A 25,907-nucleotide genomic window follows, 5' to 3' on the forward strand; every position below is an offset into this window, starting at 1 on the left:
AAACGTTTAGCAAAAAGATCTGAGCACACCAGAGCTCATCCTGAAGTGTTTGAAAATTTCTAAAACTTTGAACATAGTCAAACCTTTCTACATCATCCCTAATAGAGGAGCAGCGATTGTCAAAGTCAAACGGTTGGTCCACAGCCATTATTGCTTGTGTGTACCAACCCTGTGGCTGACTTGTTTGTCTTCAATTTACATCAATGCAATTATGCTGTCCAGCAGACACTTAGAATGATGTCACTATGTTCTTTTTGCTTCATTATGAATGTTACCCTTTTCTTCTAATCAATTTAGTTCTTGCAATTTCCTTTGATCCAATGATTTAATTCTTGACATGTGGGGGCATTTTCCTTAGTAAACCATTGTCCTTTTATCTGCACGTAATTTGGGCCTTTACATTCTTTAACTGAATTGTTTGGTTGTGATATTATCCATAACATTTTAAAACACTTATATCCCTAAGGTTTTCATGTTCATATCGCCTAGGTAACAAAGGTGACCCACGGAACTCTAAGTTGAACCAGCTCAGTGCTGTGGCCCATACTATTACCTACATACAGCACAGCAGGTCAGTTTCTCGCAGACACTTATAACTCCTGCATGTGACAGATAAAGCTTAAGTATGCCACGTTATCACTGTAGGAATGTCCCATAAGATTGTGTTCTGTATTGTAAGATGGAAAATCTATAGAAAGCAGGGAAGAAATGTGTTATACATTTGTGCAGCAAACATGGATAACTGAGCATGTCCATTTCATTCATGTCTGCAACTTTACTGTTCCTTCCTCACAGCACTTCACCATTCTCAAAGAGTGTTGCATGCTTGTTTAATCGTTTGTTTTTGTTTCTACCACTCCTACGGTTATACAGTTTCATGTACTAACCACCCCTTGTGTCAAACCATATTCCCTACTGTGTCACCTGATGCTTATCCCTCTTGTGTAACTTCCACTATGAAGTGCATGCCTTCTGTAGAATTGTAGCAGTACAAATCTGAAAAAGCATAGGGTTGTTGTCCAACCTGTGGGTACACTGTACTAAAATTGTAAAATCAATGACCTCCATACGCTACCAAAGAAACAAAGTATTTTTAAGATTCTGCTATTTGCGCATTGAACAAATTAGGGACTATTGTGTATCCCTACTATATCACATGTGCTATACTGCATGAAAATATTACTGCATTCACTACATTAACCTAAACCCTCCACTGTAAGGTACATCTATATAAGCAGATGTGTAGGTAAGAATAATAACTAGATACTTAAATAATGTAGAATAGGCAATAATAATGTGGGTCAATATGAACAACATCAATTTAGTGCCATTCTACCTGTGCTAATTATCTCTCTACTAGTCTTTTGCCACTGTTCATAAACCTCTGTAAACCTTTATCAGGTGTGTCAATGTCTTATTTAATATTCTGATAAAACAAAATTATGTATTTCAAATGTGAATGAACATTTATTCTATATGCCACCTGTTAAACCTGATGGTACTTTATGCATTTTGGCAGGTTCAGTCTCATTTGGGGTCCAACATTGTACCCTAAGTATGTCTAACAATTATGTATCCCTTTGCTGTTGCTTGCAACCCATGATTTAACCAAGCTAAAAATGATCTTTTAAACATACATATGCATACAGCCATAGTTTTATTAATAAGATTCTCTGTTTGCATTTTCTGGATCACATTCATTAACGTATAACAATGTTCATTTTCTGAAAAGACTGTTTAAAACAAGTGTAAAATGGTCTATGATTTAGGTTAAGGGTCAAGCAAGGTACTTTCTGTAGTTTCATTGGGTCAAATGGTTTTTTATGCATATGTGACAGAATACAAAGCAGTTCTCTACTACACACCTTTGTATGACTGTTTGCATGATTATCCTAGAGACAGTATATCATTTATCACAGTTAAATATATCACTATCTGACCCAGTGCATCTTTCTTACCCCCCATTACGCTTCTGTGATTGTCTCTTATTATGTGAATGTTGGATCTCGTTTTAAAATGTTATCCACTTTCACAAATTACATAATGTGTTACTGTATATTTTATTGTATGGAAATCAAGGTTACAGAGAGTTAACCTCACTAGTTTTGCTCTTTTAAAAACAATATACACCATTTATGCTCTGCTCTATTCCTGTATAGTGTTTATTCTTGCAGTATTATCCTTCTTAGAACAAAGCAGAGCAAACTCCCTTCTTTTAAGATTGCTTGGACACTTCAAAAAGTGACCAATTTCAAGACATTTAGTTTAAAGTAATCACTATTTTGGTAGCTTATCTATGGAATTGCAAATTATGCCTTTATCCTTTTTAGATTCTGTCAGCAGAACTGGATGAAATAACCCAGGTGAGATCTTATTAGAGACATGCCCAGATGTAACACAACTTTCTCTTTTCTGTTGTTTATCAGACTGCCCAGAAGACATGAAATAACATTATAACCACAGCCCACCGACCTCCACAAGCCCTTTGCTTTGGAAGCAAGCTCAAAGCATTGCTAATCAAGGAACACTTACTCAACATGTGACTTGATCATCAACCAAGCGATATGAAGACTTGCCTTGTCTTGTCCCCTCTTCCGCACATAGGGTCTCCCGGCCAATGACCATTCACAATTACCATTACACAACTGATCATATAACCCCTCATCTCTACCCAGTGTCTGATTTCTAACCCCCATTTCCTGAGCATTAGACCCACACTCTACAGTACATAGTTTTAATACTTTATAAAATGCTTTATATCAGGTTTGCGATATACAAATCTATTTGCATACTTATGGCACACTTGTTTCTCTTGGTTTAATTACAGACTTGTTCCACTAAAAAGTTGTCAGCTGGAATCAGATACGATAAACACAAGATCTGTGTCATCAATGGTGATTCTTAACAGTCTACCCATCATGCACCGTTTCTTCAACATATTATTAAATACTAGGCACATGAATGTGGATTTAGTTGAGCAAACAGCTGCCAGGCCTATTTCCTGTTTGTGCACATCTGATCTCACTTTCGCCAGTGATTGTTTCTTTCTCAATTACTGAAAATGACTCTAGGGTCCATAAGCATGCATGACCCACAAAAAACGGCCCTTTTAGGAGCTTAGTGACATATTCAATTACTTACAATCATTGGCACATATAATAAGGCTGACCTTGGTAAGTTACTCTGGTGGTTTTCTTTTTTAATTGCACACATATACCACAAAAAAAAAATGGCAGTACTTAAACATAGTGGCTACATGTTTGCTTAAGACTATTTAATTCAAAGAAGTAACAACGGCATTAAATGTTCATGGAAGAGCACGGGTGCTTCTTGGCAGCCAAGTGTACATATGACACAAATAACAGATTTGTTAGTTTTAATGCACACCACAAGAAAATATAATTGTTAATGGTACAAAGAAAGTGTGGCCTTGCCCTTGAATTACTGCAACTTGAAGACAGTTTCAACACACTAGGATGACTAAATAAATAAATAAATATATACTATGGCAAAAATACAAAAAAAATGGCATCATATTGGCCCATCATCCCTTGAACTGTTGTGCACTTCTTTTCAGGCAGACGTACACATATGAACAGGAAAAACACATCCAATCTCAGTGCACGAGACCCAGTGTCTGAAGTGGACTGACTAACTGTCCCGTGCTGCATGCTGAAATGTGAATGAAAGCTAGGCCGATGGATGAAGACTGCTTACCCAAATGACCTCTATCTACATATATGCGTATGTAGTTTCGTTTTATGTTTTTTTTCAATGGATGGGGTTGACCAGGCTTCTAAAGCAATCTCTAGGCCAATTCTAAAAATAAAGACTGTCCTTTTAAGACTTACTTTAGGAAAGGCAAGGGATCAACGTCAGCAGGAATAATAGAATGATGTGTTAGAAAGATAGCACAAGAGATAAAGGCGGGGATGCTATGCTGTACAAGGGCGAAGGTCCGAGTTCTGGAATGTCTATGCGTGTTAAATCCCGAAATAGCCTACAATGGAGTTTTATAACTTAATATACTGCGTCAGAAGTCAAGGGTGCAGTGAAGTCCAAAGTTTAAGGAAATGTGTGGACTTTCAAGAGCACACATATTGCAACATCTACCGAACAGATTTACAGTAGTCCCGTATTAAGTAACGATACCCTGAAAATGAATGTATGTGCGCAATGACCAGTACAGCAACTTCTCATTAAAACCACAAACCTACATTTTTATACGTTGGCAATTCCTTCAATCTCTCTCCTATTTAATAACCGTTAGCTAGGGAACAATTTGTAAGTAGGAATGCACGGCTGTTTCTGCTTAAAAGGCAACACATATCACGGAAGTTGAAAGGCAGCCTTGAAAAGGGATTCTCATTTAAAGATGCCAGTCTGCAAGACAAAACTGGGCCTCTTCACAGAAAAACTTGCCTCTGACAGACACAATCAGAGTCTTGGGTAGGGCAGCATAAAGGAGTTCTTGGGAAGACGAGTCACAGGAGGGTAGGGAAGGCAAACCAGTCTCTCGTGGAGGATGAACAGACACCATGAGCAGTGTGTCATTTCAGCAACAATGGCAGATATTGGGAACCATCGGTGCCAAGAAGACCAGAATGGTATGTTCAGTGCATAGTAAGCCAGGAAAGCCACAAATCTATAAACAAAAATACAATAAATAATCTCTTGTAGAAGTGCTGCGCTTGCCATAGTTTTTAGGTTGTACCCTGACATCTGGTAAAGGGGTAGAAATGGCATCCTGCAGATATTGTTATTTTGAAGCACAGTTATGTACAGCGAGCAGGGCCTATGAAGATTAAGATATTTAGAAATGAAGGCGTGTCAGTGACACGTGGTCAATGGGATAACAGTGTTTTGCACAAAGCATTGAAAAGGCTAATTACCAACCAAAACCGGGTTTGGTCATGTTAGCAGGTGTCCCTAAAACAATCATGGAGGGCACAGCAAACTATTTTTCCACCAGTCACAGACATCAGACTTTCATGTAGACTTCAAGACACGTACGCACCTCAGTGGGGACACTGACGATCAAGCATGTATCCTGCACATTCCCACGGCAAACTGGAATGATGGCATCACAACGAGGAGGCACAAACCACAGTGTGTCAAGAGTCAAATAAAACAACTTTGCTGAAATACATACATCTTGCCATTTCTGATCCTGCTCCTGTATTTCGCTTTTTAATTTCTGTAAATCTTCAAAAGCTATTTTCTGCACGACTGGCACCTCTTCTTCGCTGACATCCCCCATGGACTTGCTCCTATGAGAAACCAACAGTAATTAATCAATGCAGTCAACGCAAAAAACGAGATGTGATACCAGAGAGGGGACCACTGAGCAGTGAAAGTTCACTCTGCTTCCGAGTGGTTCCTGTTAATATTTATCTCTTTGCAAAAGTGCAAAAACCAGGCATGTCAAAATAAAAATAAAAACAGGTAAAAAAAAAAAAAAATTCAGAAAGACAGTTTATGTAGTGGAGTTCAACATGTCGAATAATCGATCATCGCAAAACAAAAATAATAAGAGTGAGGAAAACAATTAAAGCATGCTATGAACGGCAATCTATTTACAAAGGTACTTGCAAATAACGTTTAAGGATTTTCAGGGCAGGCGATTAGGAAGTTAGTGCTACCCAACAAGTTCACTCTAGACTGAGAAACATAAATAATTTCCGAACACCTTTACTTCTAACCCCCAGAAGCGGTCCTGTACAGAATTGACTACTTTATAAGACAAAACAGAAATTGGTGGTTGATCCTCAATGTTCGCACATCCGCTTTCAGATGTCTGACAAGTAGTTAAAGTTCAATATAATTGTTGGGGGTGCCCTCCTGGTAAGACACCCAACCACCACAGGTGTTGGTGCACTGATCGAATAATCAATCTGTGCTAGAGCAAAAACAGTAATCATAACTTCCCTGTTTCGTGGACCGACTCTCGGAGTTCATTTCAGGCTTATCACAGCTCTCTATTTGATATCTCATTTAGTGAGAGACCCCACGTTCAGAATTCAACTGCCATGACTTCCTTCAGTTCGTAGTGCATATTTTCCCTGAATGACCACATGAATTGATTTGGCTTTTCAGAAACATTCCAAATTTCTTCGCAAGAACTACCTACATCAAATTTTCTGCCTTGAAAAAGTCCATGTGACGAAACACGTGTTGGCTGTTCGCAGACTATACTTTATCTACAAGGAATAAAATCCTCATCAACCTCTACATATTGTTTGGACTCTGGACTTTTCTTTCCACTTCGGAATTATTTCTCGGACTACTTATGGTGTGCCCTGGTTTTCTTTGTTTCAGAATTGACTACTTTAACGACCGCAAACGAGACAAAGTCACTGAGGCAGAATGATAGAACATGTAGGGTCAACGGAGTTGTTTCTTTTAGGGCTTTGATTCACTCTTCGTCTAAAAACTTCCAAAATGTGATGCCCTTGGAAGGACTTCCCTAGTAGAATTTCAAATGCGGGATGAAGGTTTAAAGTGAATGTTGATGTGCTTTTATTCCAAGCAAACCTATTTATTTGCGAAGGAATTCCTAAAAGGGTGGAACTCACAAAGAAAATGCAAATTTGGGGAGAACGCCTACTGAAGGGTAGAGAGTTGGACAATAGGATTTTATGACTCACTATTTTGCAGTTAAAAATGAAGGGCCATCTCATACCAGTCAGAGCTCACCACCCATACTGCTGCCAGTCTGCCTCACGTGACCACCCAGAGGGCAGACCTATAGCTTTCTGCTTTCACCCACAAGGGAACTGAAATTGTTCACATTTCTGTCCCAGTAAGAAGATGGTCATATTGCCAGCATGTCATGTGCCTGGCATTCTCTCCATCACAAGGCTTCCAATAGAAAAGCACCTCTTTTCTCAACTAATGAACTGTTACTTAAAAACAGCACAAACTTCACACTAATGGATTTTAGGGGCAAATAGTGTGCCAATTGCCCCTTCAGCACTGTCACTCAGAGACACATTAAAATAAGTGTGAGCTCTTTCACGCCTGTGGTGGGTTGAACACAAAGCACCCCTAGAGAAGGAGGCCCACAGCTACAGCAGGACACAGCCAGTGCTGCCCACACTGCCAGGGACATCTTAAGGATGTTGGGGCCCCTGGGCCAAACTGATTTTATGATCCAACTTCAGTTCTTTCGTGCCCTCTTTGCACAGGCACACTCATCCAAATTCTAAATGCATTTACATCTACTATTCAGAGACAGTGAGGGCACAAGTCCTAAAAAAAGAAGGGAGGGTCTAACCAAGCTAGAAAGTATGCAAGTGACATCATGGCGCGTGATATCACAGCCTTTGACATCATGACGCGTACCATAAGTGGCATCACAGGACGTGACATCAGAAGATGTGGCAATACAACTCATAACCTGACAAAAAGTGACATCACAAGAAGTGACATTTGATCTAAAGACCTCACACATATGCTCAGTAGGTCTGTAAGGAGCATATTTAAGCAAATTAACAGATTTCACAAATTAGATTTTGCATTGGGGTTGTGCCAAACAAGTGAGACAACCAGGACGCAAAATCTGGGCCTCAATTTCAACATTTTGTTTTAAAATCTCTGCCACAAAGAAACTAACACAAGAAGAAACTTGGAAAACAAATCTGTTCTGCTTAATTGGTTGCAAAGACTGCATTGAAAAAAATCTTATGGAGTTAAGGCACCAGATGCAGAGAGCTTTGTATGCCCCGTAAATCTCAGGGAATAATGATAATGGTAAGAAAACTCTGCTGATTAACTCATTTGCTGGAGAGATGTGTGTCGTGTCTAGTCCCAGTTTTGAATTAAAGTAGCATAGAAGGTTAACGTCTTCGGCAAAGCATATCATGACAGATTTTTATTTTATGAAGATAGGCAAGTGGCCTACTACTTTTAACACGGAAAACCTTTTGTTATTTGCAGTTCATAAATTGTAATCCTTCTAATACAGCAGAGGGAGCTATGAAGGACATGTGACTTCTACACCTTGCAAACTCACTGTCCTATGCAACCCATCCCATGCATAGATAATGTGTACATGTGATGTAAAGTGCTCTGAAACCCTGCATTGAGATAAGTAGCACTGTAAAATAAATGAAACAAAATAGTTAAATTGTTATTTGTGTAAATACAGGAACAGACCAGCACACCTGACATTCTTACTATGCATGCTTCTATCTAGGGACCGACCAAAGTCAAAATCATGCCTCTCTTAAGTACCTGTGAAGTGACAACAGGCTTTGTGCCTTAGTTTCCTGTCCATTGCAGCAAGGTGTGAGGCTCCACATAGCTCCAGCAGGAACAAAGGGAGGCCTGATGGCCACTTAACACTGTGCCTTTGTTTTGGCCCCAGCTCGAATTTTAAATAAAAAAGCCCCCTCTCTGCTACCTGCAAGTTGCTGCTCTGAAGGAGAGCTGACAACCTGCAGGCGCTGCTGAATGCGTTGCAGGGTTTAAACATTACACCGGGATGAGTTGAGCATATTACAGTGCGAACCAACTATTTGGCAGGGTGGACGTCTTCCACCTTGTGAAAATAGTTGGTGGACGCTGTGTACCCGCGTGTGCTCCTGACTTTTGCCCTGGTGACAGTGACCTGTGTTTCTAAAGCTGTAACACAACAACAGTTTAATAATATTACTGCAGATATTCTGTTACCCGCCCCTATTTCTTATATGTGAAGGGGGATCCTGAAAGGCTGGAGCCCCTGGTCAGTCTCTACTTTGTCTATGCCTTTAAACGTCTCTTTCCACAGCAGCTTTCGGGTCTGCTTTAGTACTGCAGAGGTTAAAGACACTCAGAAAAACATCAATGTACAGCAGCTAGTGATATTGTGCTTTAACAGGATACAAACAGCCACCCCGCATTTCACAAAAACACAACACTGAAGCCAATGCATTTCGCCAAGCACGGTTATTGCAGCAGTACAAAGCAAGGCGCAATTACGATCAAGCCACAACAGTTAAAGTTAAAAAGGGCTCTTAAAATTCTGTTCAGTTATAATATGATATTATGTTGCCATAAGATTGCATTTGGAGACATACAGCTCACAGGCCCCTGATTATTGTAGCATTTCACCTGTGAAAATCAGGGAATGAAACCAAATCAAAGTCGGGTGCGGAGCCAGAACAGGTCAAAGTGCAGCAAGAAATTATGTACAAAACAACAACGTAATACTCCTGGCATTGCAGCGAGAACGAATGACGTGCAGCAAGCGAAGCCTGGACAGGGCTGACTGTATCACCACTTTCAAACTGGACTGCGGCAGCGGGTGGGAGTGCGTGCACGTGGTGTTAGGCGTTGGAAGGGTGTGCATGTGGTACTAGGGCTGGGAGGGCATGTGGTAGCGCGATATGTTTAGAACGCACCCAGACGGTAGGCCTCTAAACAGAAGTCTCACAGAGAAGGTTTAACGTTTGCACTGGAGACGTACGTACTCGAACTGAGGAATCAAAATAAACTACTTCCTTCTTTCAGCCTCGCCTCAGTTTCTACTTCACGAAACGCCTCTGACGATTTGAGGCACAGTACCAAAGGCGGAGTGAGAAGTGCATCCCAAACAATTCAATGCCGCGCCCCCCCAGTTGAAAAATAAAAATCATTGGGCCCCCCTTCAGAATTTTTCACAATTATTTTTTATAGAGATGGCAATGTTTAAATATGTGTAAATCTATTTAAATATTGCAGTTAAGTACTGTTACCTTTTTAAAAATGCAATAACACGTAGTTGCTTAAAACAAGGGCCTGTTATCTGTTTAATGCTTCTTTTGGCCAGAGTCTGGTGCCTCCCAGGATCACTTGAGGGTCCCCTAGTTTGAAGACCACTGACCTACACACAACTCAGTTTTGCACAGAATCGAGCGATAGGAGCGGGTGGGTACAATGATGGCCTTGGGGGTCGAGTGGGTGGTGCAGTTACTGACTGAGTGTGGTGGCTGGCTGGGTTTTGGTAGGAGCCAGAGGCTGGTCTCGGATGTTCGGTTCAGGTGTTGTTCTCATCAGGGAAGGAGTTGCCCATGGAGAGTTCTGTGGCTATCACAATTTTGTGTTGTTTTGCGATGGCCTGCCCTTCCTGTTTGTAAATAAATACAGGTGCGGAGTTAGCATTCCACCTACACTCAGGCCTCAGCTACACACATCTCACCCACCCCTGCTAGAAAGAGTGGGATCCCTCCTGTCCCTACACCTTATAACAATAATCTTCAAACTTTTTAATGTTGCACCCCATCAGTGGGAAAAAATATATATATCATTGGGCCCCCCTCCAAGTTTTTCACGATTATTCTATTAAATTGGCACTGGTGAAATATGTCTAAACTTACTTAAACATTGCAGTTAAGCTCTGTTACTGTTTTAAAAATGCAATCAAATACATGATGTCAAACATACTATCCTGTTTTTTTTTTTTTTTACATCTTTTTATTTAATACCGCATGTCATACAATACATATAAATATCGGAGATTTGATATTGCAGTTGGTGAACATGTGCAACTGAGTACTAAGTCTTTTCAGAAGCTTTGGCCAACAAATCCCACTTAGCACACTTCTGCTTTCCACCCTCCCTCTAAGGCTAAGAAGTCTAGTTTCGGACTCCCATGCAGCCTCCCCCGTTCCTCAGATCCCCTCCTCCTCCTCACATGCCCTGAGTTGTGTTCCATTGTCCCCATATCTTGTCCCATTTCACTGGGTACCCCCTTACTTTGGTACACCACTCTTTCAGACCCACAGCACCAGTCCATATCTGCCACCCAATCCACCCCCCTTGGTTTAAGGGGAGCTCTCCATGCCCTGGCAACATTCCTCTTTGCCACTCCCACTGCCAACCTCAGCCATATAAGTTGGGTTTTTTCCACGCATTTTCCCTGGAAATCAATAGGATCAACCATCTGGGGTTCATCGGGACCGGGCCTCCTATCACCCGTGACATCTCATCCACTACTTCCCGCCAAAACAACTGTATCAGTGGGCAGGACCATAGTATGTGGTAGAACGTCCCCAGCATCTCACACCCTCTCACACATAGATCCGACTGGATGCGCCCCATCCTGCAATCGCATCCGGTAAAGATAAGATCGGCGCAGTATCTGAAGCTGCACCAATCAAAAGCGGGTCCAAATTAGGATTACTCTAGCGCTTTTCAAGACGCCGGCCCTTTCATCCTCATCAATGGGACCTATGTCTCCCTCCCAGGCTACCCTCAGCCGCTCATTAAGATTAGGGGTGTTGTTGGACAGATTCCTATAAATTGTTGAGATTGCCTGCTCTGGTAGCGGCTCTGTGATGACCGTGTCCTCCAGCAGCGTCATGTCTTTGATTGCTCCCCCATTTGTATGTGGCTCCAAAGCGCGTGACGCATTCGCAAGTATCTATATCTTTCTGTTTCATCTAAGGCAAACTCAAGATGAAGGTCCGCAAAGGGTATCATAGCATTATTCCTCCAAACATCTCCCAGGTGCTCTATCCCAATCAAGTCCCATCTAGAGAACTCTTTCATCACACAAACTTCCTTCAGGTAGTGACCGGTCCAGAGGGGGCGCGTGCAGACACCTCCCCCTCCCCAGGTAATGATTTGTGTCTCTTCATGCTCGCACTACAGTCAGGGTGCAAGTCGGTAAGTCCAGGGCTCCCCTACCGGCTGTACAGGGCTTTCTCATTGCCCGAGGTGCCCATCGCTGCACTATCAACCCTTTAGGCTGGCTTTGCGGGTCCTGCAAAGGCCCACTCATTGATCACCACCAGTTGGGTCACCCAGTAGTACATCTGGACATCTGGAATGGCCAGGCCTCCCTCATAAATCCCCCTCTGAAGCTTCCTCAGCTCTATTCGGTGATTCCCCCTGCCCATAACAAGGAGCTAAGGGTCTGGTCGATTTTCTGAAAGACCCCTTTGGGAATCGCCACTGGGGTGTTCTGAAACACGGATAGTAGGCGGGGTACAGTGTCATCTTGTACAGAGTTGCCCTGCCCATTAATGTCAATGGTAGTTGTCGCCAGTGTTCTACATCTCTCATTAGTATTTCCACCTGTGGGATTAAGTTTTCCCAGAGGAATTCTTGTGGGTCTCTGGTAATGTATATCCCAGGGGAACTTAAAACCCTCTGGTGCCACTGGAATGTTGGTGCAGTGAAGCAGAGTAGGGGTCCCCCACGCTAAGGGGTATAGCAGGGATTTATCCCAGTTAGTTTTGTACCCGGAGTTTTCTCCAAAGATGCAGAAGATTTGTAATAGCCTGTATGCCAAACATACTATTCTGGTCAGGCAGGCCTTCCTAATGTAGAAAAGTATCCACAGTGTGATTATTAGGGTTGGGAGTTTTGAAGAGAATTTGGAGTCCGTTTCCTTTTGACACATACTCCCAGCTTGCATATAAATGACAAAATATGTTAGTGATGGTCCATTACAGAGTGATTTGGTGCTGATCATTTTAAAACAAAGCCTGTTATCAGCATAACGCTTCTTTTGGCCAGAGTCAGGGGCCTCATCAAGGGATCATTTGAGGCCCTCCTACGAATGACCGTCCCCAAGTTTGAACACCCATACCTTATAAGACCCCTTAGTGTGGACCCTGACAGACACACGTTGAGAGTCCACCGGGTAGAAGTCCAGGGATTTTTGTTTTGAGAATCCAGGGGGTGGGAGGACCAGATGTCCCGGATTTGCCCAGACAGTCTCTGTTTTTGGACCTACGTCCCGGTAGCTTTCTTCTAAGTAAATAAATGTTGGGTTTTGAGGCAGGATCACATCAGCCTGAGTTCTGCACTTGAAAGGCTGCTCACTAAGCAGACCCTCTTTGTGATAATTCTCATAGCGCATTTTTTTCCCCAAAACAAGTGTTCCATTCTAGCAACTTCGTTCAGAGAGGGTTGCTGCTGAGCTTAACATGTCGCATACAATGCCTTCATTTTGTGGAACGTGCCATTTCGATAGCAAATTTGAAAGCATCCATTTGTGACCCGCAAATCAGGTGCTTTCAGGTCAATAGACAGAATTCAGACGGGAGGCTCCCGATTTTTCAAGCCAAAAATGGCTTTTTTTCAGCTGTCTCCTGCCTGAAATTGCCGCTCTTTAAATTTAAATTAATGGGGGAAATATTCTCCCCCTCTTTCCTCTACTAAATTGTTGGCATGTACAGGTGTGGCTATAAAATTAAAAGAATTATAACATTCACAGCCCTAAACCTGCCATGACTTAGTCATTGCAATGTTTTTAGACCGTAAATGGGCATTTGTAATGAATCAGAACATGATGTAATTAAAAATGTATTGTCCTCTGTGATTCCCACAAAAAAGTCTGTGCAATGTTGTGAAACGAGTATCACTATAATGGTCTAACCTATTTAGCATTCTCTCTATCTTCTGTGTTATTATTGAAAAGTGCCTGATTAGAAGTTGCATAGTACTGGGAGAAGTGTTAAAGCACATGTGATTTTACTTATACCAAGCGGTAATTTTGCACCATACAATTACAAGCAAAACTGCTTGGAGTTTTATTGGATACATTTACCATCTGCTCTGAGCAAGTGGTGAATCTATGTGTGGGCCTGGAGGTGTGGTGGAGTGTGAAGGAGAGGTTGAGGGGAGTATGGGAGAGAAAGGGAAACATGGTCCTAGCAGAAAAAAGTGTAATGAGACTTGGCTCCTTCAACGAAAGTGTCATTTATTTATTTTTCAGCTGGTTTTACCAAACAGAAAAATTGTATTTGGTTTTCCGACATCCAGTAAAACTGGTTGGGGAAAAAAAGTATAATCAGGTGGAGCCAAATAAAAGCATGGGATAATTTCCACCTATGTTATACTCAGGGCCTACGTGTAAGAGGGTTATAAATATAGTCCTACTTCTATGTCGGCCGAACGTCGCTGTTTTTAGTACAGAAAATCTCGTCACCCTTTTCAAGATTTTAGCAGCACATTCTGCTGAGCCTCCCTTTTAGAATTGGACAGAAAAGGGAGTAGTTTGTGGCAATAAAATCAATGCCCATTTCTACCTGTTTTGAGGAGTGTACTAATATCACAACCTTCACAGAAATACTGGTGCTGCATACCACCATGAAAGGCCCCCGGAAACCAGTGCATAAAAATGCAGCACGTGTCACAAAACAGGCGCAGTATTCACGCCTAGTCTATCACAGAGACAACTGCATGTTTCTGATTGCGACTCTAAATACTATGGTAACGCCACACTTCAAAACGTTGCTAAAACATTCCTGTATTAAATGAGCACAACAGCAGATATGAAAGAATTGCGACTCAGAGTGGGAAAGTGCATTGAGAACTGAAATCATAAGGTGTACATGTTGGGGGTCTCTTGCCTGCTCGACTAGCCAAACAAAGTTTTAAACAGGTGACCTTCAAGATCAGGATGGTTTGCTGCACTACCTCTTGATTAAACCACCTGACCAACAACTTATTACCTAATGTATCACATCTGTGCATTTCACAAAATGGACCTTATCCATGTCTTGTCCAGGTAACTAATGCTTTGAAACAATTTTTTCCGCAGATATATCGGTTTTAGAGCAATCAGCAAATTGTAAATGATGAAATCTATTATTATTTTACAGATACAAATATAATACCAAAAAATTGTTCATGCATCAAAGTATAAATTTAATGTAATTTAACACAGGGGATGAATTCAGATAAACCGAAAAGGATCAGTTGCTTTCATCCAAAATGTGAGGTATCTTTCATAAATGTATCTGTTCATTTTAAACAATGACATTTGGGGGGGATAACAACGAAGAGCACAAAAGTTACCAAACATAAGTAACAAAGTGCACTTTCATATTACACATTGTGAGCTGAGAGGCCTAGAAACACACTGCCCCCGCTATTATAACAGTCTCCACTGCCTTATGGTGCAGTTGAGTTGTATGTTAAATGGTGGTGGCAGAGTTAACCGAGAGAGAAGTTACACTATCTGCTGAGAAACATGCTAGGTATGTGAGCTCTGCTTGGGTCTCAAAGAAATCTCACAAAATCAAGACTAACGTTTTTATTAGCTGATGCTTCAAAAAGTCAGAAAATATTCAAATGAATCACTGCCATGTTATCAGCTGAATCTGATGATTTAACCCATCTTTTGATCACGTGGTGGGATAACTGGAATATTGTGTAAAATGCATGTATTCTAACACACCCGAGGGCACAAAGGGTGTGCGCGACCATTTTCTGCACCCCTGGGGAACAATGGTATTACAGAAAGGGCAGCAGCTGCTTATGCGTCCGCTTCTGTAGTTCTGATAGTGCTGGGGCACATATAGCGGGTGTTCCTCATTCCGTGCATACTGTATGATTCCATGCAAATACGGTAATGACTTTGCCTCTGAGCTCCTGCCAGATTATGGACGTGGGTGTAGAGGCAAATATGCACTGAAAGTAAGCACCAAAAAGGTGTAGCCCTTTCATTGCTCCTCCTAAAAGCAGCCCTTTGGTGGGGGTGGGGTAGTTGGGGGAACCCATGGCCCTCCAGACATCCTCCTGAAGGCGGGTACAGTCAATAACTGCACCTACCTGCAAGGGGATGTCCCTCCCCTCTTCAAAGTGCAGGAGGCATTCCACCTACTCTGTGAAACACAGAGCGCCTTTGAAGCAGCCAATCCGTATTGCATGTGAATGTGCTGCTTTGAGGGCAGTGCATTCTTTCTAATATGGCACACTGCCCCAGTCTGCACCCGGTGCACCTTTTGAAAAGTGTGCAGTGGCGCACACAGGGAAAGTGTGCTGCATACATAATATGGCCCCTGTTGTTTCTCAGTGTAACCAACATTTCTATACTCTTGAGCAGTAAAACACATCCTCCAAATAAATGAAAAAAATATCTCTACGAAAATGGCAAATATCTAGAATTGCCAACCTGTGCACCATTTAAGCTAGATATTGTATTAGGTAGGTAAAAACCCTTCTGATACACAATAGGCTGACATGCGTGCATCCATAAGTTAATTTTGTTGAATATTCAACAGTACCAATAAGAGAACTTGAAGTGGAGGAGCCAAAGCCGGACTATCAATGGCCCCTCCATTATTCATACTCTGAACAACAGATTGGTGTTATTAACTGTGCTCCAGGTGAGGAAAGGTGTCCAACCGAGAAGCCTCCATAGTGTAGTCCAATGGGAGACATTCCTGCAGTGTTCAGATCCTACCGAGTGCTCAGTCACAGTTGCAGGTCTTTCAAGATATTTAGTCTTGATTTCCAGAATTCTTCTTGAAGTTCAATAGAGAAATCCAGGCCTACACTAGCCCAATCATCACCCGGCAACCAGTGTGTGTTATTTTCCCAACACTGATATCCCTCTATTGAGTATGCAGGTTTTTTTCACAACCCATGTCCTTGCTTTCCCATATCAATACTACACCATGCCTTTGTTCATTTCGATTGTGCCAAATTTCTAGAAATTTTGCTCACAAAAAGGATAGTTCTACGTGTCTCTCTCTCAAATGCCTCCAATTCTAATCTATAGTGTCTGGCCTTTGCTTCCCGGTCTCTGGCTGGTTGAGGGCTACCAAGCATGGGCACCTGCAGTATGGCTCTCTAGAAGACTAAGCCCAACTTCTGGCGAGGAGATCTTCACAATGTCTCAACTGGTATTCAGGATACTCTTGTTCCTCAAGCAATCTTCAGAGACCACAAACACTTTTGCAAAGTACATTTAAATTATGACACTTTGTGGAGGTAGCACATTTTTCTATAAAAGCTTATCTTCTTAAACCATGTTTCTTTGCCCATCATTGATATGGCAGCGAGACCCAGCTCTTAGAATTGTTAGCAAAGTCCTCCAGAAAGTGGTCGCATTAAGCCTCAGGACACTCTAATTTTCTATTACAGGACACACATCAAGATATTTACTGCAAGTATCCTTGGGTCTGAAGGGTGCAGATTCGCAAGGTCAGACAGATTTTAACTACTGTACGACTGCAACCCTTTACATGCTTTTTTGAAAATAGACCTCTACATATTTTAATATCTTGAACTTATATTTTCAGGCTAGATATTTTCACAAGAAAACTGATTAAACTATTAAGTTTTGCATTTGCGGTCACCGTCTAAAATACATTATTATAGCAACTTACATGATGAGTGAAAACAACTGCAGAATCTGTTTTTCTTCTGCATGTCAATTTATCATTAAGAACCAGAGAAAGAAACAGCATGGTGTCTTAGCACCCACTTAGAAGTATAATTCAGTGTTGTATTCATGTTTATTGGCATACACAACTGTTCAACAGATCTGATTCCGATAGGGCACCAGAACAGTATTGAGTCAAATAGAGGATAAAGGTAATCCAAGTGGTACCCATTAAGTAAGAGTGATAGTCTTGGGAGCCCAGGAAAACCTTCTGAAATGTATCTTTAAAAATGGAAACCAAACATGTATTCTTAAGCTTTCTATAATAGATTTGAGTTGGCCTGCAAACTTTGATGTTTAAGCATATCACAAGCCACAGAGAGGGTACGAAAACGTTTGTGTCAGCTATTCTGAGAAAGCCCTCATGTTCTAATTATCTCTGTCACAATCTCACTGGAAAATACAGTATGGCTTTATCAAATGAATTTGCGGTTAGGCAACCACTATTTATTCAGTACATTTTCACAATGCAGGAAAGTTTTCGTTGGTGGCCAATTTGCCAATATTTCAGAATTCCCAAAAATATTTTAAGTAATTGTCATACAATGTTCTGATGTAGGCAACCTCGTATTATTGCTGCTAATAACGTGAGGAAGTGACAGAGTTATTGACAAATATTGTCCATGTAGTCACGGGATTCACTGAGGATTATGTACACTTGATGGTCCTTAATTGACAAGCTTGCAATCTAAAGTCTCTGGAGTACCTATCAGTACCTTAGTATAACCAGCGCTCAGCTTTATTGAGCTCTGAAATGTACACTTACAATGCATTTTTAGCAGAGTCACTGCTTGGCTATTAGCAAAACGATTGTGATTGAAGTCAGACAAAGGTAAACCAAATGGGAAGATCATATTACTTTTTATTGATAGGGTAAAGTCAGTCTCCAGGATCTGGTAGAAATTTCTCTGTGATTGCCTTCAATGACATTCAGCAGTGTCAGGCAAAATAGCTTGGTATCTGATGGAGCACTCTCCATACACAGTTAAAAAAAAAAAAATAAAATACCCACAAGTTTTCTTCCCAGTCTGCAGGATAAAGGAGTAATGAACTTTCAGCACTGTCTTTATAGTGATGGTGTTTTATAGGATCCCAAATTGTGTGGCCAAGTTTAACAACTAAACAAAAATCATTCATTTCAGTAATACTTGATTTTTTTATAGAACCAAATGGTGGAATGGCGACCAGTTAGGCTTAACGTAGGAGGAAAGTGTATCAACAAAACAGTAAATAAGTGAGATGCAACACAAAATGAAAATTAACTCCAATTTACAAATTTAGGAAATATTTTTATCTTTAAAATTACACCAAACAACAAAAATCCAATGTAGGACACGGTGATATACATTGCTAAAGATTTAATGTGCTTTCTAGTGCTTAAAAAAAAAAAGGCTCCAATCGCGGATATCTGGTTGCACTGGACCGGGTCAATGTCAAAGTCTGAGGCAATCGCGATGGAGCCCACGTCAGATACACTGAGCGATAGGCCTCAGTCAAAATTTTACCTGAAGACTGAGTATCTTTTCTAGTTTTCTTTCCCTCGACATCGAGCGAGGCTCCGCAGCAGGCTAGCTTGCAGTCTGCCAATGGTGGGTTGCTTCAACACAAGGCCTCAGTAAAATCCTGGCTGTCTTGATTCTTGTCATCAGCGGGGCAAACCTGAAATTCAGGCTGGGTTGTAGTTCGACGTCACCAGCTTGACTCTCGACGACAAGTTGATGACCTTTTTTCTAAAAATGCTCCAAATGTCTCCAAACGTTTGGATCTTCTTCTATAAGTTCTTTTTTTAGTCTTAAAGGGTCCAAAACACCAGTCACGTTCCAGAAGCTCTGAGTTGCTCCTTGGAGAGTTGAGACTACTATTCCTGCAATGCACCAGGTCAAATCCTTAAAAGCCCTCTGGACACTAATCAGCAGGGCTCTTCATGCAGGAGTTGATGCAGGGGATTCTTGGTAGCTTCTTTGCACCCGTTGCATACCGGGAGGCAACTCCCGGATCTTCAGAAGCAAGGCAAAGTCTTTTTTTGTGGTGAACCCCAGTGTGCAGCAGTGTAGTCCTTCAGAGTGCAGTCCTTCTGGGTGCAGACCAGGGTTTCAGCAAGGCAGTTCTTCTTTTAATTTCTTTCAGCAGGGATTTGAGTTGCTAGGTAGCTCTCTTACTTTTATCCAGGTTTCTGGGCCGGCAAGCAGGGAAGCCCCCTGACGAAAGGTGTACAGAGTGCCACCCTCTGTGGTGACCACTTCCTGCAAACGGTGGCGCATTTCTGTCCCAGAAAGCACAGTTTCTCAAACATTCAAGACAGAGAAAATCTCTCCTCAAGATTCAGTCCTAGCTAAGCCCATCCACGGGTGTGGCTAATTTTTCCCTGCACCCCCCTTTCAGCCCCTCTCCTAATATAATTACAGGGACTCCCATCTGGCTGCGGTTGCAGGAAAGGGGGGATGTCTGATTTCCGTCCCATCTGTCTTTCCTCCTTTGAAGACCCTTCCTGTTCTAGCATGTGCTGCTGCAGTTCTCCTCCCACCTGATGGTTCCTTTGTCTCAACCCATGCCACTTCACAATTCATCAGGGCAGACTGGCCAGCCTGTCAAAGGAGAACTAATCAGGAGAGGCTACTACAGGGCTAACTTTAGGAAAGAGTTCTAAAACTCTTTCCTGTAATAGTTATGATAACTCTAACATTAGTAAGTTGTTGGATTTATCTTAACTATTGATTTGACACCTTGAAGTATATTTTAGCTCACTCCTTTCAAAAGATAGACTTTATTAGTTTAAATAAAGCCTTCTCATGTTAGCCTATGGCGCTAATGTACTACAATAGTGGAAAACGACTGACAGGTTTCCCTCACCAAGGCTTATAAAACATATTTTATAATGTCCCTGCTTATAATTACAAGCAACCCTATTCTTGGGGCACCTAGGACAGACCTTAGGGCTGACATATGTCAAAATAAGGTAGTTTAAGACTTTGGAAGTACTTTTAATCCCAAAGTTGAATTTGGGCTTTATTTTATTTTAAAAGCAGCCTGCAAGGCAATGCTGCCTTTAAAATGACAGCAGAGACCGCGGCACTGCACCAAAAAGTGCCTTAACTCCACTAGGCGACAAAAGCAAACACAAATGATGGATGGAATGCTGAACAATGTCAAACATTCACCCAAAGTACAGAGATCTAGGCCTAAATCCATAGTTGTTTTGCTACCCATGCCATTTCAGGTTGGACCCAGCCATATGCAAATCAGTCTTGACCCTGTGCCCCATGGGAACAGTCCAGCCCGAACTACCAGGCCAGGTCCTACCTGGACCGGAAACAAGCATCCTGGGACCGGTTTCAGGGTATCACCCTTCATCCACCAGGCTAGCTTGAATCCAGTGGCATAGTGAGCCCAGGAACCACGCCTGGGTCTACCCGGCACACATGTGGTGACAAAAGCAAACAAACACAAATGATAGACGGAATGCGGAATGCGGAACCAATCAAAAATCCACCCCCAGACACAGATCTGGGTTTAATCCATCATTTATTTTACTCACCATGCCACCCCACTTGTTCTTTTTGCATTTAATCGCCCTGCGGGAAGGGTATGCCCAGACATGGATCCCTTTCTTCCCTAGCCACTGGAGTCATTCTAGCCTGGCTGATGAAGGGTGATACCCTGAAACAGAGCCAAAAGGATGACTTTCTCACACTCCAGCCCTTTGTATTTGATTTATTGGGTTCTCCCATTTTGGACAATGATTTCAGGGGGGGCAAATGCTGAAATGACGTGGCTGTGACAAAGGTGCATATTTAAAATTAAATCATTTGAGTGGGCGGTTTGAGGGGGGGGGGGGGTTGCCATGTGCCCCATCAATAGCAAAAGATAATCTACGGTTCAATAGACCCTTTAAAACCTTTCCCTTCAAGACCGTACTTTCTCTTTCATCTTATGTCCCTTTTGGATGTGCAACATTTGTTGCAGTGAAAAGAATATTAGATCACCCAAGTCCTAGACAGGCCTGTGAAAAAGCTTACAATACAGAACACGCGCATGGTAATTATTTTAATATTATGCAAAAACAAAAATGGGTTGACTGTGCGATTTTACAGTGTGCGTTGTAAATGGTATACCTCGGAGCCCTTGAGCATTTCTAAGGAACAGCAATCATGTGCCAGGTAGACGCCACAACTGGCCAACGCAAGCACTGAAGCAGCATGCACAACTGCCAAGCTGCTTCTGGCATCTACTGTAGCTGCTTCTTGTTCATGCGCATATCAGAGGCTGCAGCACTCAGCAGAGCAGGGCACGTGCAAAGCTCATTCCTCTGCGTGGTTCACTTACCCTTCACCATCAGAAAGCTTTTGTATCAGTCTGGGGAAACCGGAGAAAGTCAAAAAGAAGATATTCACAGTCTGTTATTTAATACATGGATGACTTGGCAATGAGGCACAGAGCAATCACTCGCACACACATGCACCGCACCAATCTCATCAAACTAAGCTGCGTGAAAGACACTTTGCATGCCCCAGTTCTACAAGAACCTGTACAACAGAGCTGGGCGTAACCATTTAGGAATATGCCCGTTTGCATAAAAATCTCTATCTGTGCCACGTATAACGAGAAAGCATGAAGTACTCTTTTTTTTTTAAAATGTCTGACATTGCCAAGTTTAAACAAGAACTGGTAAAGCCAATAGGTCTGGTTTTAACGCAGTAACGCGTGTAAACATGCTGCTTGTATGTGGTGCATGCATAGCATAAACACTGTTTATCTCATTAAAGCCATCCCTTTTTACTCTGTCAGTGTTGGGGGCATGGTAGCAGAAAAGGTTTGCTTTTTTGTGTAGACTACCTACAGGACAGAAATTGAATGTGACCAACAATGTGACCACTAAGTACACTTTTCAGATGTAAAATGGTCCCTTGGGCAATTCAAGGGAAGCACTTCCGGAATGATGGCGTGACACATCAAAAAACCAGTAGCATGGGGTGAGCGAAAAACACTTCTCTGGGTGGAGCTAAAGCACACTATACGGGTTTACGGCTGCTGAGAAAAAAACTAACAATGGGCGAGGCTGATATTTAAACATGCTTACAATGGGACTAATGTTTTGAAACAGACCTCACAGGACTATTTTCATGTTTATTTTCACAAAAGGTAATGCCTTTCATAACATGGCAATTACTGCTGATAATGGTTGGTAATCCGGGTGTAAACAATAATACCATACATTACTAGAGATACTTTATAAAAACGCACATTTTGTACATGCAAAGTAATAGTCGCAAAACCACAACACTTCAGCAATCATTAGCGGAAAATAAAATTTACAAAGCAAATGCAACTGAAAGGTAACTAGGCAATGTATATTGAAGAACAAATCGAAGACCTACAGAATTAGAATGAACCAAGAGACAAGTGAGAAAATTACTACAATAGTATCGTTTCAGCTAAAGGACACAGCAAATGTTTCAAGGGATTAACACAAAGAAAGAAAGCCCCTTAAAGTTCAAAGCGCGTGCTTTTTGGTTAGGACATTTTAATAGTAGTACAACACAAGACACTGATAAATGTAACAAAGCAGGGTGCACAACTAAAAGACTACACTCTACATGAACCTTTAGTACAGAATTTTAGCTGCAGAACAAATAAAAATATACCAGCAAAAATGTAAATTAAAAGTTTGATTTCCTTTTCAACAGTGCTGCATTGCACGTTCCGATGAACTGACTAGACTCCAAAATAGAAAAAACTTCAGAGAGGGATTGCAGTGCATGCATGCACGAGTCTTGCTCAATAATTCAGCCCAACACACAAAAGTTAAAAGGCTTTGCTACAAACACAACCTTAGCACACACATGGTCTGACCTCTCCACCATCTGGCGCTTCCTATGTCGTCTTCTGCTGGCATCTCTAATGGATTCCCAATTTCGTAAGTCCTCCTCACTGCAGGGGCCTGGAGTGAAACATTTTGCCTTAGTAGGGCTCACAATTTGCCAGGAGCCAATTTTTCGAGCAAGCATATCGTCTTTCTTCCGCTTTTGTGATGACACCACAATCCGGCTGCCTGTGGACCGCTCCCTTGATTCTGGCAACTTCTTAGGTAAGCAAAGGAACTTTGCCTGTATGGTCTCTGGAAGGGTACTTGGCTCTGGGAAAGGTACAGGCTGGTACTTGTCTGGAGCTCCTGATAAAGGAACTTCTTTCTGGTTCGGAACTCGGCGAACAATCATGTCGTCCTTCTCCAGATCTGGCACCTCCGTCTCACCAGACTGTAGCACTATTTCCTTCTCCACTGAACACACTTGTCGAGGTCCTGTCTGGAAAAGCTCCATAGAACAAGGGTGAAGGTGGAAAGCCCCGGTTTTGCGTATAAATAAGTCATCATTTTCAAGGTCAGGATCCATGTTGGTGCTCTCAAGACCAGCCCGGTTGCATCCCGGACCAGTTGGTGTGTAGGTCAGGATTCGAGGGCCAGAAGTGGGATCTGGCTTACACTTCCCTTCCAGAGATAACATGTCTACAGAACATTTTTGGAAGGCCTGTAGTATCGAAAACTGGCTGATGTATACCAGGAAGGAAAGGAAGGAAGGTAAAATACTATTACACTTCAGAAAAGGCTGTTGAGCCATCAATACTCATTGGGCTTCAGTGTGCATACAAGCATTAACACATGATTAATCAAGGACAACTCACACTTTCAAATCATTAGTAAGAAGCACATAGTTCTGTGCAACAATAAGATAAAATGCAAAGTTAAAAGTATGTATGCGGTGCTGCAGTTTACTTATGACAATTGGTACTCATATTTTAGGAACTGTCCTAAGATCACACTGCTAGATTTTGGCTCATTTTCTGGATAACTATTCAGGTTCTTGTGATGCAAGTCCCCACAATGCAGTTGAGACACAGCTCAGTCATGCAGCAATATCAACCTTGGCTGCTCTGAGGTATCGGCAACTCCCCGGTCCACATTTTTTGCTGCTGAGGTCACAGTTGGTTGTGCAATCCGTTTCTCTGGAAATGCTAAATCACTGCCTGGACAGGGCTGCACACTGGGGTTGCCGTCACTCGTTGGTCGGCTTTTCTCACACTTAGAATCTTCTTCCGACTCTGATGAGCCCCCACTAAGAAAGTTTTCAGAGAAAGAACAGAATTGGAGAAGAGTTGTGTTGCACAGCGTACTGTTAATCTTGACATAAAACCATAATATATTAAGTGGAGTTAATTTTTTTCATATGAATCACTATGCACAAATGTTTCTGGATCTCTAGTTAAGTACTTTTGAAAATGCACTCTTCCTGTCCATTTGCGATATAATAATTTACCCAATACTATTTTCTGGCAGGTCCTATCTGTGACTATTTTCAAGTATGTTCAGCAGACCGTGTGGCAGGCACAAGCTAGGAGACATCTCCCAGTAATTACAAGCAGCAGCTCTGCATGTAGGAATGTCTGATAGCACAGCTGTGACTTCATGCCACATATTTTCAGTCAGGACCAGGTTTCAGGCAGATCATTTCAGTCCAACTGACAAGCGCCCATAACTACTGGCCACCCAGAAGACATAAAATAATAAAACTGAAAATCTTTGATGGAGCACGTGCTGCTCCCAACTGGCACCGTTGTGCTCCGTGGGACTTCCTATTTTACTATGAAAGCGGCATGGGATGGCCCTAAGGTTCTTGAAATTGCAATGTCAAAATAAATTATGAAAATGAGAATACTTTGAGTCTCCTTACAAACTTTTTTTCACCTTCTCTTTAATGTATGCGCATTTTTTTTAAAAATGTTACTTTATAAAAATGGTTAGGAATAAAGCCCTTTCGGGCAGCTTTTAGGTGGATGCCACGCTGCCTGAAAGGCTTCGTGGTCAGCCTTCATTTGATCTTCTCCAGAATGAAAGCACTCTCAGACTGCGAGCCTCAGGTGGTCTAGTGTACTGAAATATACTTAAGGATTTTGCTGGCTTCCTCACATCACCACTGGATGTCCATGTTGAACGATTCCTATGCACTAAGAGCACAAATACAGCTTAAAAATGTCTATTAATTCTCTGCTAAAAGTACCCTAATGGCCCGTTAGGAACCAAAAAAGACACCTAAAGTAAGGCCATAGTGGGGTATTGTAAAATGTTTGATTGCTGCCAATGGTGCATATGATTTGTCGAACATTTCAGCACGAGATTAACTCGAACAACATTCTATATCAGTAGAATCGGTTCAACCATGAACACATGGTGCTGGTCTACCAGGTGTCAAGGGAAGCAGTGCCCTCTCACTCCTGCAGTCGTTAGGCCCATGTAAGAGCGCTGATGGACGGAAAAGCTCTTTTGGGGGTCCACCAAACAGGGCAATGTATTAAACGGCCACGTGTTGTGGTGCAGGGGGGAAATAATGGGCTGTTTGTGCAGATTTATAATGCAATTTCTGCACAGTGCCACATAATGCTTTACTGAATACGTTTAAATTGGTCAATACTAACACACAAGAAGCTAGTTTTGCTGTTTGCAAAGAACTCTGAGAATTATGTTTTCCGTCTGCCGAATACACTGCACATGTTTCCAGTGAGTCTTTGAATTCACTTGAAACTCTCTCCGTCATGCACGTTTCTGGAATAGGATTAAGGTAATCAGTCTGACAGGATCCTTATAAATACAACTGTCGGACAATTTAGACATTTGACAATTTTGATTTGTTGATGCGACAACAAAAACAATATCCTGAAAATGTCCAGATATGTTCAACTGCAGACCCTTTACCTACTCTTCAACTACAAT

At 41.9% G+C, this 25,907-nt stretch overlaps 1 protein-coding gene across 15 annotated transcripts in view; it reads right to left on the reverse strand.

Moving 5' to 3' along the window:
• LMO7 (LIM domain 7) overlaps positions 1-25,907 on the reverse strand; it is a 411,754-nt gene that overhangs the window by 109,680 nt on the left and 276,167 nt on the right. For 11 of the 15 annotated variants that reach the window (XM_069205263.1, XM_069205262.1, XM_069205261.1 and 8 more), the window contains 4 exons: positions 24,064-24,255; positions 22,997-23,689; positions 21,470-21,499; positions 5,153-5,270 (listed from right to left, as the gene is read on the reverse strand). In XM_069205263.1, coding sequence (XP_069061364.1) covers positions 5,153-5,270; positions 21,470-21,499; positions 22,997-23,689; positions 24,064-24,255 — 1,033 coding nt within the window. The remainder of the gene's footprint in view (positions 1-5,152; positions 5,271-21,469; positions 21,500-22,996; positions 23,690-24,063; positions 24,256-25,907) is intronic. The other 4 variants (XM_069205273.1, XM_069205271.1, XM_069205274.1 and 1 more) reach the window with 2 other exon arrangements.

The sequence above is a fragment of the Pleurodeles waltl genome, chromosome 8 (genome assembly GCF_031143425.1).
Source record: "Pleurodeles waltl isolate 20211129_DDA chromosome 8, aPleWal1.hap1.20221129, whole genome shotgun sequence".
In the NCBI taxonomy this organism is placed as follows: Eukaryota; Metazoa; Chordata; class Amphibia; order Caudata; family Salamandridae; genus Pleurodeles; species Pleurodeles waltl.